Here is a 15939-nt window from a genome sequence, read left to right on the forward strand (position 1 = left end):
GAGCATCCCTCACTCATGCGAGTTGCTAGTCCTAGTTCACAGATACCTGAGCAATGGGCCACAACCAAAAGTCATAGACAGGAAAAGCCACAGACAGGACACGAACTGGAAGCTATTTTTTTACAGTTACACAAATAGCCAAGTCAGTAGAGGGATTGCTCTGTCCCACAGACTGTGCTTATTTTACCACTACTGAGACCACTGATTAAAAGCAAGAAAACACCTTTAAACTCTTCAGTGAATTGAATAGGAAAAACGTCACTGAATGAAAACCTAGCAGGTTCTGGGATGTTTTTGTTGCAATTTTTTCTTTAATGGCTGTCTACTCTGGTACAAATCAAAACCCTAGATCACAGTTAGGGATATGTGCTATTTATGACTTTGCGGGGTGGGGTTTCCCCTCAAGGTATTCAGCAGTACATTTACCTGATTGTAAGAATCATTTTGAGCAGTCGACAGACATTTTCTTCTTCAGAAGGGAAAAAAATCGTCTTGAGGGTCTGACATCTGCACTCTGCATAAGTGTATACACATATGCATATATATATATATATGTTTGTGTGTAGATAAATACACAATTCATCTATCTATATTGATAAATGTACACATGTCTAACAGTTTCTGGCTCTGTAAAGCAGACTGAAAATTCTAATTGTGAAAATATATTGATGCATAGGGCAGCTGATTAGTAGGAAGGAAAGTAACCTTCTTCCCTTGAAGCATTCTTTCTTTTTGTTTATATACCATTGCCTTTTTCCTTTAATTACAGCTAGCTATGTATTAACAGAGATGACAACAAAACCACTCCCATTTTATCTAGTCACAGTGTGCACATTTCTGGACACCAACTGGCACATTGAAAATCATCAGGAATCCCTGGCCAAGAATCAAGTAGAATGAATAAATATTCACCCAAGAGGCGCACTTTTAGACCAGCTGACTGAAGGTTTTTCTCTCGCTCTGAGCACTGGACCTGAGATCAGGGTTTCCTGCTAGGATTTCGCTCCTAGTCCTCACACTGGATACTTCAGTGGCCTTCAGTAAATCATTAACTTGCCCTCCATTCCCCCATCCATAAAAAAGTGACAAAAATAAACACGGCTGGGTGCTGAAATTATGTGTATGAAGATGTGAGATAGAGCAACTACAGCCCTTTTTTTCCCATTCTCTCCCTTCCTCACCCCCTGTCCCTGATAAGTCTGTGTACACATAGCTCTTCCTAGCTATTTTTATGTATCATAGCACTTCCGGGTAAAGAGAGCATCAAGGCAGTCATATTCCTGAAAAGTTTTAATCAACATCAGCCAAATAAGCAGTTGGGGACTATATTTTCAGGAGGTTTCTACTCCCTACAGATAATCATATGTGGAAAACTTTCTGTCTCTCCTGAAAAACACAATATTCAGAGGAGACTCACTAAAGGTTTTTCAAATCTGTGATGTAATGGGAACACACATTAAGAGTAAAATATCCAAATCAAGTATGTCTGCACACCTGCTGTTCCTGCCTCAAAACTAATCTCCTGTCTGAGTCTTTCTTTTCTCACCTGGTAAATTCCTTCAGATAACACTGGTTGCACCTATAGTGCATTGAAAGGTCAACCTTAGAAGTAGGTATAAGCATACTTTGCTGTGTCCTACCTTCCTTCCACTTGCTTACCTGCTTGATGCTCCATTCCCGCAGATTCGGATGGACCTGGAGAGCCAGCTGTGGTTGGGAGGGCTGAGCTCTGGCCAGGCCAGGTGCAGGTCCATGGTCTGGAGGGCAGGTCTAGCCCTGAGTGCACCTCGGAGCGTGTCGTCACAAGGCAGCACCCGCAAAGCCAGGTCCTGTAGGAGGGATGCTCCTTTCCTACAGACTGCATTTTCAGACCCTGGAAACCTCCAGTAATTCATTTTATAGAGGGGGGACTCTGATGTCACCCAAGAGATTATCTGGCAGTCCAGTCACCTCTAAGAAAGGACTTACTTGTTTGCTGCAACAAATATAATTGGTCTGCCTCCTGATCCAGCTGTAGATGAGACGTTGACAGCTCTACTCCTTATCAAAAAGCTCAAATGTTCTATTTCCCTTTATAGCCCAACACCTTTTTACCCAGTGCAAGCACCAACTTACTTGTCTGCATCAAGCAATACAGCTTGTAGCATTTTTAGGAGAGTCAATAAGAAAGCAACAAATTTGCCGCTTTTGGTACAAATATGTAGGTCAAATGGGACTTTTTATGAGCTCCTATCCACAGAACTCTAATATCTTCACATTTATTTCTTCATGTTTATTTCTAGCAGCTCCTCTGTTGTTTTTTTACTACTGAAGAGCATTGGTACTAGCAATCCTCCTCCTTCCTGTTAGATTTCTACTGACGACCACTAATAATGGGCTTTTGCTGGAAATGAACCTGCCTGTATTCTACAAGGAAATGCAGTTCATATAAAAAGACAAGAACTTAATCTTTTCTTCGTCTTAAGCCCCTTTTCCCCAGCAAGCAAAATAAACCTGAAAATTAAAATACATCTTATACTAGTTATGATCCTTTAAGAAGAGATTTTTTTTCTTTTAAGGTAGTTCATTGCATGTGTCTAATAGAAGATAATGTGATGAATTTGATCTATTTCTCTCCTTCCATCAGTGTTTTATTAAGTTAGAAAAGGGCTCTGCACTTCCCTCTTTGTACATCAACCTGTTTGTGGAAGAGAGTTGCCTATTAAAAGCCTGACTAGACTAGACCATTGCTTAATATGCTTTGTGATACAGTGATGATTTTGTTATCTCTTGCTTTTTTGGGACTTTTTGCATTTCTAAGAACCTACAGATCTCTAAGGATTTAGTTCAGCACATTTTTTGTTAATTCAAAAATTTAGTATTCTCTTTCTATGCTAAACTTGATTACAGAAAAATAATTAATCTGATAGCCATATATAGAGATTATCAGCATGGCATCTCAATAAACACTGTTACATTTAATACTCATACCACAGTGTCAAATGCAGCATGGTGGGGACAGAGCCCATTGTCTCTAAGATTAGAGCTGGTCCAGGTCTAGATGATGCAATTTCAGGACTCTTTGCAAAGCCCAACTATTTGCTGAGACTTTTAGAAGGGCTAAGATCTTGAAAGGGCAGGGTTTTATTGTACTTTGAGAGTACTTTTGTCAGTTTTTTCAATTTCTTGGTTACTTTATGTGAGTATGCTTACATCTGGGTTTAAAATTTTGCTTGTATTTTCTAGGTTTGTATGGTTAGCAGTTGTAGAAGTGCCCAGATTCTCAGGATTGAAAACTCTTATTTTCAAGAGAATAAAAGCAAGTATTATAAGACCACATTTTCAAAGGGACTTCAACTTAATTTTCAAGGGTGCATATCATTTTTTACATACAACAATTTAAATGTACACTTTGCTAATTTATATTACAATAAGATGCAACAGCAACTATGCTATTCAAAACACTCCATGTGTTAAGCAGACAGTTCCTGCTCTTTGTTAATAACAAATTATGACAGAAAGATAAAATATGCCCCAAAATAAGTTCCCTCTTTGAATGGAGAGCTGCAAGCAAGTCCTGGATTAGAGACAAAGACATATAGTGCAACCTAATGTTTTTCTAAAGTGACTATCAGCCAAAACAGTGATGTAAGAATCCCTAGCAAACCCTTAGTGTTTATTTCTTTGCTGTTACTACAGTTCAAAGATAAAAAGGTTCCTGCTGAGTTTACCAAGCAAACCATGTTGCCTAATTGTGGGATGATTGACAGAAAAATAAAAAACACAGTTTAAAGCATATGAACACACAGATACTGGAGTAATCTCCAGATCCTCACATGACTTGGAGGTCACATTCTGCAGAGAGAAGAAAGTAATTGAAGTTATGATAAAAGCTATTGTGATCTCTTTTTCATGTGCAACAAGCAAAAGTTCTGCTCACCAGAGAGCAACCATTTGCCTGCGGGTAGTCTGCATGGCTAAAGCAGGATTTCCAGGCTTCAAAGGTTGCCCTTTAATGATTTCCCAAGCACTTGACTTCTCCAGAGAGCTTGACCCATTTCTGTGCACGTGTTTTTCTTGCAGGCTGCAGGAAAAAAGACTGATGAGGTGTTTCTCATTAATGAAAAGTGATTGCTTGCCTACAGAGGTGGTTTTTGAGGTTGTTGTGATAAATTGTTCTGGATCACAGCCAGAGATAAGTGCTGTAGTCAAGACTGTATCCCTCTGACATTATTCGCACCAGATGCAAGCTACTTATTGCTCGGCTTGCCAACTTTTTAGTCCCTGCAACATCCAACCACTCCTCCTACATCTTGATCTTTGGCCACTTCGATTTTTAAATGGTCTTAAATTAAGCCATCGGTAAAAAACATGGAAGCAAATACCCAGACCCAACATTGAGAAGGATGGGGAGTGCAAGTACAAGAAGAAATAACAGGAAAGAGACTGAATCCTGATGGAGAATCTGTGCTCAAAGCTGCCTTTCCACCTGTGGGATCTGAACCACCACATGCAAGAAAAAACACACTTCACAGTGGAATTTAGCCTCTGGTTTTCTGTGCCCTGTATTCCTAATAGAAGCTGAAGTCAGACGTGCTGGACTCTCCTATTATTGTGAAGTGAAAGTATCATAATGCCCTTTCTTTCTTTCTTGGGCATGTTCTTTCCTTTTGCACTTTGTGTTGATGCTGATGTAGATTAAGCTGACTTTACTTACCATTCCCTTTGAGTCTCTTAAAGCATGTCACAAAGACGGATCAGTACCACTGCTTAATTTACAGTCAGTCAGGTCCTGTATCCTTAGCTGTAAATAACTTGCCCCAAATCAAATAGCAATTGTTTGTGATATTCACATAATTTTTTAATTATTTATTTAATTCTGTACTTGAGTACTTTCAGAGTTGTAGCACAAGAGCAGGAAACATAAGGATTAAGATGGCTAGATGACTAAAATGAATTTGGCTTACAGTTCACTTGAGAATCCTCTACAGATAGTACCATTTTGTTTTGCTTTAGTGCTGTACTCAGATGGATGAAGCAGTTCAGAATGCAGGAGAAAAAGAAAGAAAAGGTAGAAGGAAAATATTAGGTATATGATCAGAGCATAAGATATATTTGAAATCCACAAAAGTATGATGCATATCAACAGGTGAGCATAAATACTGGGATAAAACATTAACAGTATCTGTGCACAAGCCAAAAAACAGTTTATTATTTCAACTAAATTTGATCTAAAACTGTAGAAGTCACAAGGATTCCCAGTTACCATAGTCAGCTATAGTTCAGGCCTTACATCTCTGTCTCTAAACATACACACATACACACGATGATATGGCCTAACATGTTTCTGTCTCTGTGCATATACATACATAGTTCTGCGCACATATGTATGCCTATACATACATAAATATATGTGTATGTATGTATTTTCACAGTCCCTTTGAAAGTCACACAGATTAAATGCAGCCCTTTGACAATCAATAATAACAACACAATTCTGGCTGAGTAGTCATACATATATATGTATGTTCAAGGTAAGTCTGCCAAAGTACAAAAAGTATGTGCTTGAATGTCATAAGGACCAGCTACTGTTACCACAGGAATCAACAGCACCTGGGTTCAAATCCTGCACCATTTCTATCAGAGGCATCTTTACTGATGACTTCTCTGAGTGCAGCACTGAAGCCTGACCAAGACTTGGAAGAATATCTTCCCTTATGCCCTAGGTGGTAAAAAAGGGATGCCGATAACTGTGAAATCTCTCCTCCACTGTTGCAAACATTTTGCAACCTTGCCCTTGTAACCTTTACAGTATTTACCCCCCTCTCACTGCACAGTTGGGAATATCAGCGTTTACTCACACGCCTAGGTACTACTGTTACCCTCAGTGGCAAAGTATTTGCTTGCTGGCCTGAAGAAGGTAGCTCAGCAATTTCACTTACATTCTCAGTGCTGCAAGTCACTGCCACAAGTTTTATGACTGAAGGAGTGCTTCTGAAGCCTGTAGCTGTTCCTCAAAGTAGAGAAGCTGATCCACTTCGAAGCAGTCACCTGCTCTAGAGACCACTTTCTCCAGGCTCCTCCTGACCTCATCCTCACTGGCATTCTGCTGTCTTGCTTGCTTGAGATACCTGTACACTTTCTCAAATACTTCCTCTCCCAGCTTCTGAATGGCAGATCTGCAGATAAATGTTACAGAAAGGTCAAGTAACAGTTAATTCACATTATATATAAAACATGGAATAGCTGGCCCTGATTTTGTAAAATGTTGTAGCTAACTTTAATTAAAATTATAATGATATACATTATTTGTCTGACTGTACAAGGAACTAAAATTTCCTATGGAATTTCTCTGCTGGTATTTGTAATATAATAATAACAGCCCAGGAGTAAAAACTTGGCCACACTGAAGTCATAGAAAGTTTGGCCATTGTCATTGTTACAATCAAAATTTCCTTTTCATACCGAGTTTGACATACTGCTATATCTACAGCAAGTCCAGTATACATGTGCATATTACTGCTTCTGGATTTCATCAGAAACAACAGACAACACCAGGCAGCAGTATAGCAGTGGCATTTTATGAGAACAAACACATTTCAGAATCCATTGCTTTGTTTTGGCTCCTATCAAATAATAAGGAAACTGTTTTACAAGATCAGCATGAGCTAACTGACACTTTTTTTCTTTTCCTACAGCACTAGCCTTTTATCAGGAGACAGATCTGTATGTCAGTGATAAAGAATACACTCACAGGAACTTAATGTTGATTTATAACAAAAAGATCCAACTGAAAACTGCAAGGTAATGAACAGTTGTTTTTTTTTAAGGCAGACTTATTTAAATTCATGGGTCACAAGCCACATGTAACACAAAATATTCAACTCAGTGATGAGTCAATGAGTTCACAATATTTTGATGAAAATATTGAAGTAATTTTCTCCTTCAGCATAACAGAAACTCAATGTACCTGCTCTGCATATGTCTGTCAAAGGAATTCTGTTCACCTCTGTGTTTAAACAAAACTGCTTTGTCACGCAGAGAAAAGAACAAATTTTCTTCTCGCTTCCTCCTGGAACTCAGTGGGGCCCATCCATACAATGTCCACCGCAGGACTGGACACCCCCCAGAGGCAACAAGCAGCAGAGGCTGCTGATAAATATGCTGTGCGCTGCCATACAGTCCTGATAGGATGTTCATCTAGGGGAATTTGAAGCAATAAGTGAGATAATTTGGGGGAGAAGGAGTTTCAAAAACAGCTCCTTGAGTGCAATCTGTCAAGGACATTCAAGGATTAGGGTAGACTACTGGAGCGGGAAGCTGTGACTGTGTAACACTCCATTGTAATGCCGACACACAAAAGAGACCTATAGCTATCTATACAGCCTCATCCGTGTCATTTTCTTTCACTGATTTTTTTTTTTTTATATAGTAGAGCAGTTGAGATTTGATTTTCTTCTAGAGTCAAAGTTGCATGTGTCAGGGGTAATGATGCCTTTTACTTAGTCAAAAAGGGAGCTGGACTAATTGGGTCACCTTGCAGAAACTTTGGCAATTTGCTTAAAAAATTGTCTAATTTTGTTCAGGTAAGTTTGTTTTAAGCAGCCTTTCCTCCCACTAGCACTTTGCTAGGATTTTAAGAGTATTTGCACGGGACAATTGTTGCTTTTCCAAGAAATCCATTATGGCATGGACACTTCTTCAGTAAAGCTTCTTAGCATATGTGAACAAAGTTTCTCTGACAAATTATTCTTCCATACTGAAGTTTATTCAAACCAGTAGTATCTGAGATTTTGATGGTCTAACTTATTTCTCAAGCATTCCACATATTGTATCTCTAGTTAGTAAACATATTTGATGCCATAAGGCTTTACTTGGTGGAAATTCTCTTAATTAGAAAAAAAGGAGTTGCCAGCCCGAAGTGACAGGATCTCACATATGCTCAATCTGTGAACTGTACTATATTCCACAATTTCAGCCTGAATATTTGTGCTTGTGTTCCCCTTCCACTGAGTCTCTGTCACATGCTGTTTTCTACAGACTTAGACCACGGCAAACTGAGAGGCTGGACCTCAGCGTTGTCCGAGGATGGGAACCACCTCATTTACGACCAGAGCAGTGAGCTGCCTATCACCAACATGGGGATTAGCATGCCTTTACAGCATATGTTGTCTCACAGGTATGTCTATACTGTCTCTCACACAGGGCTTTGATCTGCTCTCAACTTCTGCACGCAGCATGTTGCATGTGGCTTTAGCCATGAGCAGAGTGCACCTTCCAGCATGCACAGGAGCCGCCCTTGTAGCCATGGGCTAGCACAACCCAATGCCAGCCCATACGTGGCCACTGGGGCAGAGGGCAGAAGGGAGCCACAACATGCTCTGTTTGCATGACTGTGGTGGGGACTGCTCATTCAGAGCTGTATAGAAATAGAGAAAGGAACCAGAATAGTCTACTGGCACTGGCACTGAGGTTTAGCACACCAGTACGCTGCACGTGGTTTCAGTGGGAGCACACGTAAGACTCCTGAAAAGCAGATTAAATGGTTAATATTGCACACTGCCCCCAACAACATTGCACTCCCCAGTTCCACCTGGGAGAAGCATGACTTTACTCTATGACTAACACAAAGGCAATGCCAACAGTTCAACCTGAATAGCATAATTTACCTAAAGAGACAGCTACAGGGCAGGCTATATTTGTTTGTGGTCATCCTGATGTACCAGAGATGAACAATAACATCACTACAGTGAGATTCCAGCTGCTACAATTTCAACATTATTTAAATTCTTCCACTCTTAGAAAATTATTTTGAAGAATTTTAGTCTGCTGTTTCTTAAACTTTTTTCAATATGAAATCATATGTTTTCCTCAGTAATGCAGAACAGCTTTATAAGTATATAAAAGATTCCTGAAAAATCCTATCATGTATAGCAGGACCTACAGCTTGTGCAAACCGACAATACATCTAAACAGCTTTCTATCTGGGGGATATTCTGGATGACTCTTCTGATCTCACCAGGAGGAAATACCTTCTCCTCACATCCCATCTGCTGTCACTGTTTTTTTGTGCAGATCGGTCATGCCCACTTCTGAGCCACCCTTCAGCTATGCATTACATCCTCCTGCTAGTTTCTGACACAGAGATGGATGAGGAGATTGCAGCAGAGAAGGATGAAACCCCATATAAGAAGCCACAGGGCCAAGCTGGATTCTCTACAGAGCAAGACCTGATTCAGTCCTGCTTCCTGTAATGAGAAATGGCTTTTTTTCTATCATCATCAGCGTTGCTGTTTAGGGGAAAAACAAAACTGTTGGAAGTGATTAATTCTCAGACACTGACAACCACAGAAAGTTAAATGGGGATTTCTATGGCAAATAATGTAAATTTCTTCACAAAGCTTCATTAGAAATATTGGAGCATTTCTCTCCAAGGGTTAAAAATAAATACATGAGAAGCTATTGTGGAGTCACTGCTACTTCATCAATGCCGTTACTGACTCCTCTGTCCCTCTTCAACAAGTATATTTAATTTGTCAGCAGTCCTATCTATTTAAAGATGCAAAATAAAGTAAACACAAGCCTCAGGAGTATTGCTTGTGCTAATAACTGCGACCCGTAGACTTGAATCTTCTCTATTTAGCTTGACAAAGCATGCAAATTAGCTTATTGTATAATAGCTGATACAATAGAATTAGGCAGTAAGTGTTCATAGGCTGAAAATAAAGGGATAGGTGACAAAATTTATAACCTCTGCTTTTATGAAAGAAGACATCAGGTTCAATTTGGACAAAGAGTTAGATTAACGCAATTCTGCTACCAGAGAATATACTTCCTGGGATGGGGAGAGACATGTGGGATCTAAGCCAGCAAATGTCAAATAGACTTTACTGAGTGACTTTTTTATTATACTGATTCAAAAAAAAAAAAAAAAAACCCTTCCTGGAAAGCAAGACTTGCACTTTATGGCCCTGATCCTATGCTAGTATACATTTTTCCATCCATATGAAGCCCTGCAGAGGCACAATTATGGATGTTTGCACTACACTTGTGTTTAAAGTCCTATTTTACATGTCATGTGCAACACCTGCATATATGAAGTTTTTAAATATTAAAAGTCTAACTTCTGAATGCACTGTGAAAACAAGTCCAAAGCCCCTACTTACACTCCCTTTGGCAATAGTTTCTGATTATGTGGCATTTGCTCTCTTTGTGCTATCTTATATCTCACTCACCTGCAAACTCACTATTTTCCCCCAGAAATGAGCCATCATCTCTTTTCTAGCCCAGATTCCACAAGCAGGGGGGATATCTGATATCTGGGATACTTCATTACTCTAACAAACACAGGCCAGACCCCCATCCTGTATTGCCTAAACTGATTTCACTGTGCTGAAACCAAAGAAGCTATGTCAATGCCTATCATCCAAGGGGCTGATCCAGAATAATATACACTAGCATACTAAAACAGCATATCTCAAATTATTCTTTTGAAAACAGGTAAGTGATAAACAACTTGTGGTGGTGGAACTTGATTTTGTTTCACTGTATTACAAAGGCTTAGACATACAAGGGGCATTAGATACACAATGCATTACTGGCATTTGAGCACTGTGATTCCTAATTTTTAGGTGTCTTGCTGATGTAATGAAATTCACAGCTCTGTGGTTGAGCCCTAAGCTCCCTGAACAACGCACAGGCAGATGCCCCAGAAAGGCATCCACCCAAAACAACAGCCCATCAGAAATGAAAAGGGGCGTATCCTAAATCTGACATCTATCTGGCTTTAGTAAAGTGGGGAAGCACCTCTGTCCACTCGCAACTTGCAGCAATTCAACATGACCACTTCCCCCCTTTTATCCCAGGGTCATTGGTTACAGCTGGAAATCTGAACAGGATTCAAACCCATGTCTCCCACGGCAGTGCCATCATCACCAGTTGCACTGGGGGACAAAGGACTCTCCTCGACCTGCATATTGATTTGTATAAAAACATCCTAGATGTATTGGCCCAGAAGAGAATGAGCAAGCAGGGAGGGTAATTCTAGATAGACTGAGGACTAAGGAAAACATGAGAGACCTGTGCAAATGTTGTTTGCATCAAAGGAGTAATTCAAGGTTTTTTTTCCCCATATAAAATATTATAAGCAGTCCTTGGAGCAGGGACTGAAGTCCAGGTTACCACATGTAAGCGAGCGCCCACATTGCTTGCTTTCTCACAGCAAAGTGCAGCAGATTGAGCAGCAAGCCTGCCTTCCCTTACTCCTTCTGTCTGCATGGGGCACCAGGGCAGCCTCAATGCTCCCAGCAGAGCAGGGAACAGGGTTGGGACTTTCCATAGCCTGGATGAGGGCTCTGGCCCCCAACCTACCGACTACGCAGTACGTACTGCCAGTCCCAACACTGTTGTCTGTGGTAGCTGTGGTTTGAAATAAAATACCTTTTGCTGTCAGTTTTTGTGCAGCACACAATCCATGCCTTGGGAATATTGACTGGAACAAACCCCAAAGGCCTTACAGGCAGACAGATAGCTGATTTGTGAATAATTATAGGGTTTTGGCATGAAGAAGGAACTTACACTTGATTCTATCAAAGGTAAGGTACTTCTGAGCATGTCAGAAGCAGTACAAACACCAGCAAGATCAGTGACACTTACCGTTTTGACTCACTGCCAGTATTAGAGGGGAGCTAAACAGAAACTTTGAGAACGGCAGTTTTATACTGAAGGTATCTAACTGCATCTAAAAAAGTTCCAAGGCATTTGGTGAATCTTGGCCCAAATGAATTTATCAGGATATCTGGTGATTTGCAGTTGATTTCCTATACATCAGTGCAAAATCACTAAAATTTGACAATATAATAGCTTTGTGTTCTCAGCTGACTGAGGAAGTTGTAAATCTCTCCCTAGGTGAACAAAGAATTTGCTATTGGCTTGTGGGTCTTTATTTTGACTATACTGCTACTAGCTGTCTATTAACATTTCCTTTCTGGTCTGGAGATCAATTACAATACACCTACCTTTAAGCAGCACTGGCAAAAGCCGCAAAGCAGGATTAATGCTTAAGTTTGAACTCCTCTGTGGGTGTTAGCAGCTGGGTTAATATCACTTAACAGCTGTCATTGTCTGCCTTGAAGGATAACTTTGACACAGAGCAGCAGCTAAGGGGGTTTTCAGCTTCTCACTTTCAAATGTCATTTGGCCTAATAGCAACCATCATTTAAAACCATTCTGCTTTCCCTCACCCACCCCCAAAGTTAAGCGGCACTTTTTGCTCACAAATACAGAGTTTTCACTACTGCCTTTTGGGAGGTGCTGTGTGGTTTGTTCTAGGGAGCAGAGAGAGGTTCTGCAGCTGCGCCGGCACTTTGCTCTACACACGTCACAACTGAACACACCAGAATAACTTCATGAAAGTGCCTCTGGTTCAGACATCAACAGTAACATCTCACCTCTGCCATATCAGACAACAAACACACTGCTCCTAAGTCAACCACAGAAAATTCAAAATACTAATGTTACTTGAGGCATCCTCAATATAAGCCGTAAAAAAAGAAGCTTTCTGGGCATGGGATACCCGTTCAAGTGGGCATTAAAGTGTGTTTTATCCTTCAGGATGCAGCCAGGCAGTCTGCAATACACCAGCAAGCATACTGTAAATAAGAAGCAAACCTGTCGTGATTAGGGCTCACAGGGCACAGAAACACGTGTAGGGATCTTTGAGGCAGGGTCTAGACAGCTGCTGAGCAACCCCATGCAGCAGGAGCATGGGGAGGTGCCTCTGTGCTGCACTTGTGACCACTTCTGGCTCTGGCATGGATCCAGGCTAAATGAGCATGGACGTCTCTGTTTCTGTGATAGAAGTTTCTACTATTCCCTACTCTGACCTCTGCGCACCACAGGCACAGAACTACACCCAATACATTTCAGGCCAACTCAAAAAAATCCCCCAAACCAACTGGCATGCCTTTTTTTTTTTTTTTCTTCCCCCAGAAAGGCATTCCATGTTGACTTAATATTGCTAAGTGATGAATAATCTTGTCACTTTTTTTGGTGAAGTTATTGTTCAAGTTTCCCATCAAGTACTTTCTGAAAAATTGTTTCTCCTGAAATCAACTTTGATACTGTTTCAGATCACAGCTTGGGTTAAAGAAGTCCTTTTCTGGGCCAAGGAGCAAATGGAAGCAGGAAGCATTAAGATACCTTTTTACTTCTTCTCTTAGGTGCATGCAATACCTTTCTAGACTATCTTAGGTGAAACTCCAAATCTCCAGTGTCATCTGAAAAATTAACAGCCATAAGAATAACTTGCAACATCTAAAGAAAGAATAATTTAAACACTTGGCTAAATTCTGTTCTCCCTAACTCAGGTATATCTCCATGTAGTCCCGCAGTATCACTTAGGATTCTCACCAATAAACCCAACTAAGATTTGTCCCTATTTCTAGGCATTCATTTATAAACCTAGCATTTCTCTACAAGAAAGAGTGCAATGCCACTTTGCAGCTAAGCAGTAGTAACATGAATCTTGGTGAAAAAAAATTGTTGTATTTATCTCCTGAAATGATTCTTTAAAAAAAGCATTAGGAAATTACATATCTTTGATCTCATACAAAAAACTGTTTTCTAACTGAACCAGAAAATCTTAGAATATCTGCTACAGCATCTCATGGTTCAGTGAACAGGTTCGTCTCAATTATCAGGCAAAAGGTCCATTTTTCCTCAAGTTATCTTCCTGTCATTCAGTATGTTGCCATTACTGACTATGAGTCATTACAGCTTCTCTGAAACTTAAAATGAACCGCTCTGGGTTCATTTGCAGCAAAGCTTCTCTGTTGCTCTATGAAGACCCTTTGAGATCTGCTGAGAGAAGCACATTATAAGGTCCATGATTTATTCTTTAGGAACTTATTTCTAAAGGTAGCGAAATACCTTTCTAGTTTTGACATCTGCTCAATCCTGGGAATGTGAAAAGTACAGCAAAGTCTAAGAAAAGGGCATATTTAAAAAAAAAAAAAAAAAACAGAAAGGAGATGGAAAGAATTATATAAAAGCTAGAGAAATACAACCTGAATTGTTAAGATCAGCCCCTACCTTCACCTTCAAGCCTCAGTGGACTTTGACTTTCATTACATTACTGCTGAATGGAGATTTCTTCACTTGAAGAAACAACGATAATTTTCATAGTTCATCCTTAATTACTTCATGATTCCTGAATTAAAGTACCTTAATTTGATTGCAAACAAAAGTCTCTAATGTCCTACTTGAAAGACCTGCAAAATCTAAAGCATATTCAGAACATGTTTTCCCATGAGCTAAGAAGGATCTTATTATATAAAACTGTAGACACACAGCTGAAGAAATATCAACAATAATATTCTCCATGCATTTAATTTTCTGAGATAAATGAATTTGTAAAATAGTAATTGAAGCTGACATCTGCTCTTGGAAGAAGCATGAATTAGAATTTAAAGCTGTTAGTTGAGTACTAACTACTGAAACTATGATATAGCTTGTGAAAAGAGGCAATGGCTTTTTACTTTGGGCTTAATGTCCAATACCAAAGGCAAAAACCCCATGTAACTTGCCCCATCACTTTATTTAGAGTGGAGCATTTAAATCCACAATGAATATGAATGTTTTTCTCTGGTCAGCAAGTGGAATAATATTGTAAATCCTTCATTTGGGGATAAAACCTCCCTTCAGAGAGAAACTGGTAGTAACTACGGGCCAAATCCTCATTGCTCTAAATAGATGCCATGGCCTCTTGTGGAAGATAGCAGGAGCTTCAGCAAAGTACTCCCCTCCCTCTGTGTTGCCCATTTCCCACAAAACAAAACACAACACAACAAAACATGGTGCCTTACATTGCCCTGAAACAGAAAAGGTTTTGATCTTTCAGGGAAACAAGAAGCAATAGAAGTAAATCTCATGATGAATAAACAAGTTCTCTTTGAGTCTTTTCAAACTCTTTCAACAATCTCCATTTTCCCCACCTCTCTTTCCTCACCAGACTTGCTGTTCTTTGTGGATAAATAGACAAAACTTATCATCAGTTGAGTCAAACCTCAATTTTGCACTTCTGAAGCTCTTCCTATACTAACAAACCCACTGCTGACACTAAGAATAAGAGAAAAAGCAAGTCTGTGTATATAGAGCTCTTTTTCAGGAGATTCTACAGCAAATAGATTATAAGGACTAATATTTGGTTGACAAACATGTATTATTCCTACTTTTTAAATGTAATTTTAATATGACCTCTAGATGTGGCACAGATTGAGTGTTTATTTTTCAAGAATTAATATCAATAAAGGGAGTTAATTAAAGAAGGAAAAATGATTATCAGCTGATGAAATCATATATTATATTTCAGTGGTAGATCTGGAAATTTGAGAGCAATTCTGTCCTAGTTTCAGAGGTGCAGTAATACTGCAGTAGTATAATAACACTGTATTATAGACATTAGATAATACCTGCAGCACAAAAGACTGACTTTTAACTTGTTCCTGTTAGTATGTTATTTTTTCAATATAGATTTGAAACATCATTTTTTGTTTTATCGTCTTAAGAAGCTTAGTTATTGACAGACTATTTAAATCTAGCAGCCCAGTGAGAAATTTTACTATTAAATTACAGTCAGTATTTATGTCCTTCAAGGGTGTTATCTGATACACTTGTAGACTGATCTTTTGGTAAAAGTAATACAGTTTAGTGTCTACACAGGATTATCTGAAACATATTTCCACAGGTTGGAGTCTCTTTACATACATTCTGAGATAACCTAGCCATGGTAAAAGTATTTTAAAGAACATCCTGTTTTTTACCAGTGTCACGGCATGCAAAGTGTTTCTAGAAAAATCATCATTCTAACTCATTCAGCATCACTGAGCTAGATCAAGCAAAAATTCAAGGCACATTTAACAGATCCCTGATCCAATTTACTTTGTTTATTAATGCATTTGT

General features: G+C 39.4%; 1 protein-coding gene across 1 annotated transcript in view; it reads right to left on the reverse strand.

Annotated features, from left to right (window-relative positions):
• Positions 1–3845: 3845 nt before the first annotated feature.
• The window catches only part of NEK11 (NIMA related kinase 11), a 110195-nt gene continuing 98101 nt past the window's right edge, over positions 3846–15939 (reverse strand). The window contains exons 15-16 of the mRNA XM_013950728.2: positions 5922–6158; positions 3846–4063 (exon numbers count right to left, since the gene is read on the reverse strand). Coding sequence (XP_013806182.1) covers positions 5954–6158 — 205 coding nt within the window. The 3' untranslated portion in view covers positions 3846–4063; positions 5922–5953. The remainder of the gene's footprint in view (positions 4064–5921; positions 6159–15939) is intronic.

Source organism: Apteryx mantelli, chromosome 2, assembly GCF_036417845.1.
Source record: "Apteryx mantelli isolate bAptMan1 chromosome 2, bAptMan1.hap1, whole genome shotgun sequence".
NCBI classification, from domain to species: domain Eukaryota; kingdom Metazoa; phylum Chordata; class Aves; order Apterygiformes; family Apterygidae; genus Apteryx; species Apteryx mantelli.